General features: G+C 39.6%; 1 protein-coding gene across 1 annotated transcript; it reads left to right on the top strand.

The window, feature by feature from the left end:
- Window positions 1–433: 433 nt before the first annotated feature.
- Window positions 434–1963, top strand: LOC127750988 (uncharacterized). The gene is made up of 5 exons (XM_052273836.1): window positions 434–497; window positions 604–719; window positions 810–1382; window positions 1470–1700; window positions 1775–1963. The coding sequence occupies exons 1-5, from the start codon at window positions 434–436 to the stop codon at window positions 1961–1963; spliced, it is 1173 nt and encodes a 390-aa protein (XP_052129796.1).
- Window positions 1964–2384: the final 421 nt, after the last annotated feature.

A 2384-nucleotide genomic window follows, 5' to 3' on the forward strand; every position in this document is an offset into this window, starting at 1 on the left:
TCCCGCAAGCGTTGCGAACGCTTGGCGGAGCGCGCTCGGGCGTGGGGGGAGGGGGGGAGAGGGGAGCAGTGGAGAGAGGTGGGGGGGGGGGGGACAACTAGGGTCTGCTACAGCTTCCACGGCTCTGCGGCTGCTCTGGCGATACCCCTCTCCTCCAGCGTTTCGCTCCCGAGACAAGCCCAAGCCGAGCCGAGCCGAGCCGAGCCGAGTTGGAAGGAGACTCATTGAGGTTCCTTTTCGGACGGCTAGTGTGTTTTGTTGTCGTAACAAGTTTGTGTTGTTGCCGAGAAGGAAAGGTTAGGGGTATTCTGGAGGACAGTTTTCTGTCTCTGTAATTCTAATTGTAAACAAAATGGAGGGGGATTTTGAGACTATAGCGCTTTTAGCCGTTCAAATAATAAATCAGCAAAACGATCAATTTATGCAATTGATGATGTTAGCTGCCGAGGCTGCTGCTTACGAAATTATGGAGTTGGAAGATGATTATGAAGGGTTAAGTAACTGATTTGTTTTCTTTCCCTTTTTAAAAATATTCATAGTTAAAGTATTTTCATTTGATACCTTATTTACAATTGTGAACTTTTTTTTTTTTTCTTTTTACAGATTTAGAATTAATGGGTGACTGGTGGGTAAAGGTGACAGTTATGATCGATGACTACCATACCATGGGAGATCCCTGTTTTCAGTTACATTTTAGGATGACAAGATCTGTCTTTGAGGTGATCTTTTGCTATTTATCTGCTGTGATTCTGTACTAAAAGCATTTAGATCAAGGGCAAAAATGTTATCTAGTTTGTATCTATTTACAGATCCTTGTAACCACTGTCAAAAACTTTCTCATTGAAAAGAATAAGCTGCAAAGAGAAAGAACTCCTTTCCAAGACATTATGCTCATGGTGGTATGGTTGTTGGCAACGCCAGACTCCTTTCGAAGTGTTTCCCTGAAATTTGGAGTGAACCCTGGTTCTCTGTACTATTTTTACTTTTATGTCATTTGGGCTTTGCGGAAACCTGCTCCCCAATATATTAGTTGGCCAGATGCTGATGAGAGGAGGTCGATCAGCAATACATTTGAAAGAGCTACTGGTTTTCCAGGCATTATTGGTTCTATTGATGGGACGCATGTTAATGTCACTGCTCCCTTAAAGGATGCTGCTCAGTACAAAAATCGTCATGATAGTTATAGTATAAACGTGCAAGCAGTTGTTGACAGCACTCTGCTGGTGAGGCACTTACATGTAGGGGAGGTGGGGAGCATGCACGATAGTCGAGTATTTAGAAGAAGCCCTCTGTTGAAGGATCTGGTAATGGGGCAACCAGGCCAGTTTATTTCTGACGATGAGCACATTGATGGAGACGGCGCATACACTCAGAGCGAGTTTGTAAGTTTGTTCTCCCACTAATTTTACATCCAATTACCTAATTTATTTATATATTAACTAATTGTTATGTTATTTCTTTGTGTTTAGATGATGGTTCCGTTTCGAAACAATGGCCACCTGACTGCAGCTCAATTGAACTACAACAAAAAACTATCACAGAGCCGGGTGAGAGTAGAAAATGCCTTTGCCCGTGCCAAAGGGAAGTGGAGGAGACTTAAATTCCTGCATGCAAGGAAACAGGAGGTGGTTATCGACCACATAACTGCATCTTTTGTACTGCATAATTTTACAATTCTGCATGGAGAACCTTTAATAGATGTAAGCCAAGTTTTATTTATATGCAGTTTTATTTTTACTGCTTACTAGTTTTTATGCATACACTCTATTTTCAGGAAGAAGAACTGGGAAGGCCTGTTCGTGTAAACGAAATTCTGGGTCGTGAGCCTTTTATTGAAGAAGAAGAGGAGGATGAAGAGTTTGAGCAGGAAGAAGATCCAGAACTATTGGAAAGGATGGAAGCTGCTAATGCCAGAGGTTTGGAGAAGAGAATCTTGTTTATGGATCATGTCCTTGTTCAGTAATAGATACCAAATAAAATTGGAAAGTTATTTCATGTTATAACTCTATCTCAAGCACAAACCGTGAATGTAAGCAAGTGAAGGGATGGATCATAACTAAATTACACACAGATTTCAATGCAAAGGTTTATATTTAAACCAGGCTGAAATAACAATGAAAGCCTTGAAAGTAAAAATAAAAATAGAAAACATAATAAAATGTCTATCTTGACATAAACTGAGAGGAAAGATTAAACTTTCAATGAGATTAAATAACATGAAAAAAATACTGAGTAACTCGTAAGTCATTACATAAAAGGAACAAAACAAAAAATACTTTCTTTCAGTAAATTTTAGCACAACACATTTACCATTCAATATATACTAATGAATCACAGAACAAAAACAATTACTAATTAATTTCAGCAATAAGTCTAAGATTGCT

This window comes from Frankliniella occidentalis, unplaced genomic scaffold, assembly GCF_000697945.3.
Source record: "Frankliniella occidentalis isolate FOCC.00 unplaced genomic scaffold, Focc_3.1 Scaffold305, whole genome shotgun sequence".
In the NCBI taxonomy this organism is placed as follows: domain Eukaryota; kingdom Metazoa; phylum Arthropoda; class Insecta; order Thysanoptera; family Thripidae; genus Frankliniella; species Frankliniella occidentalis.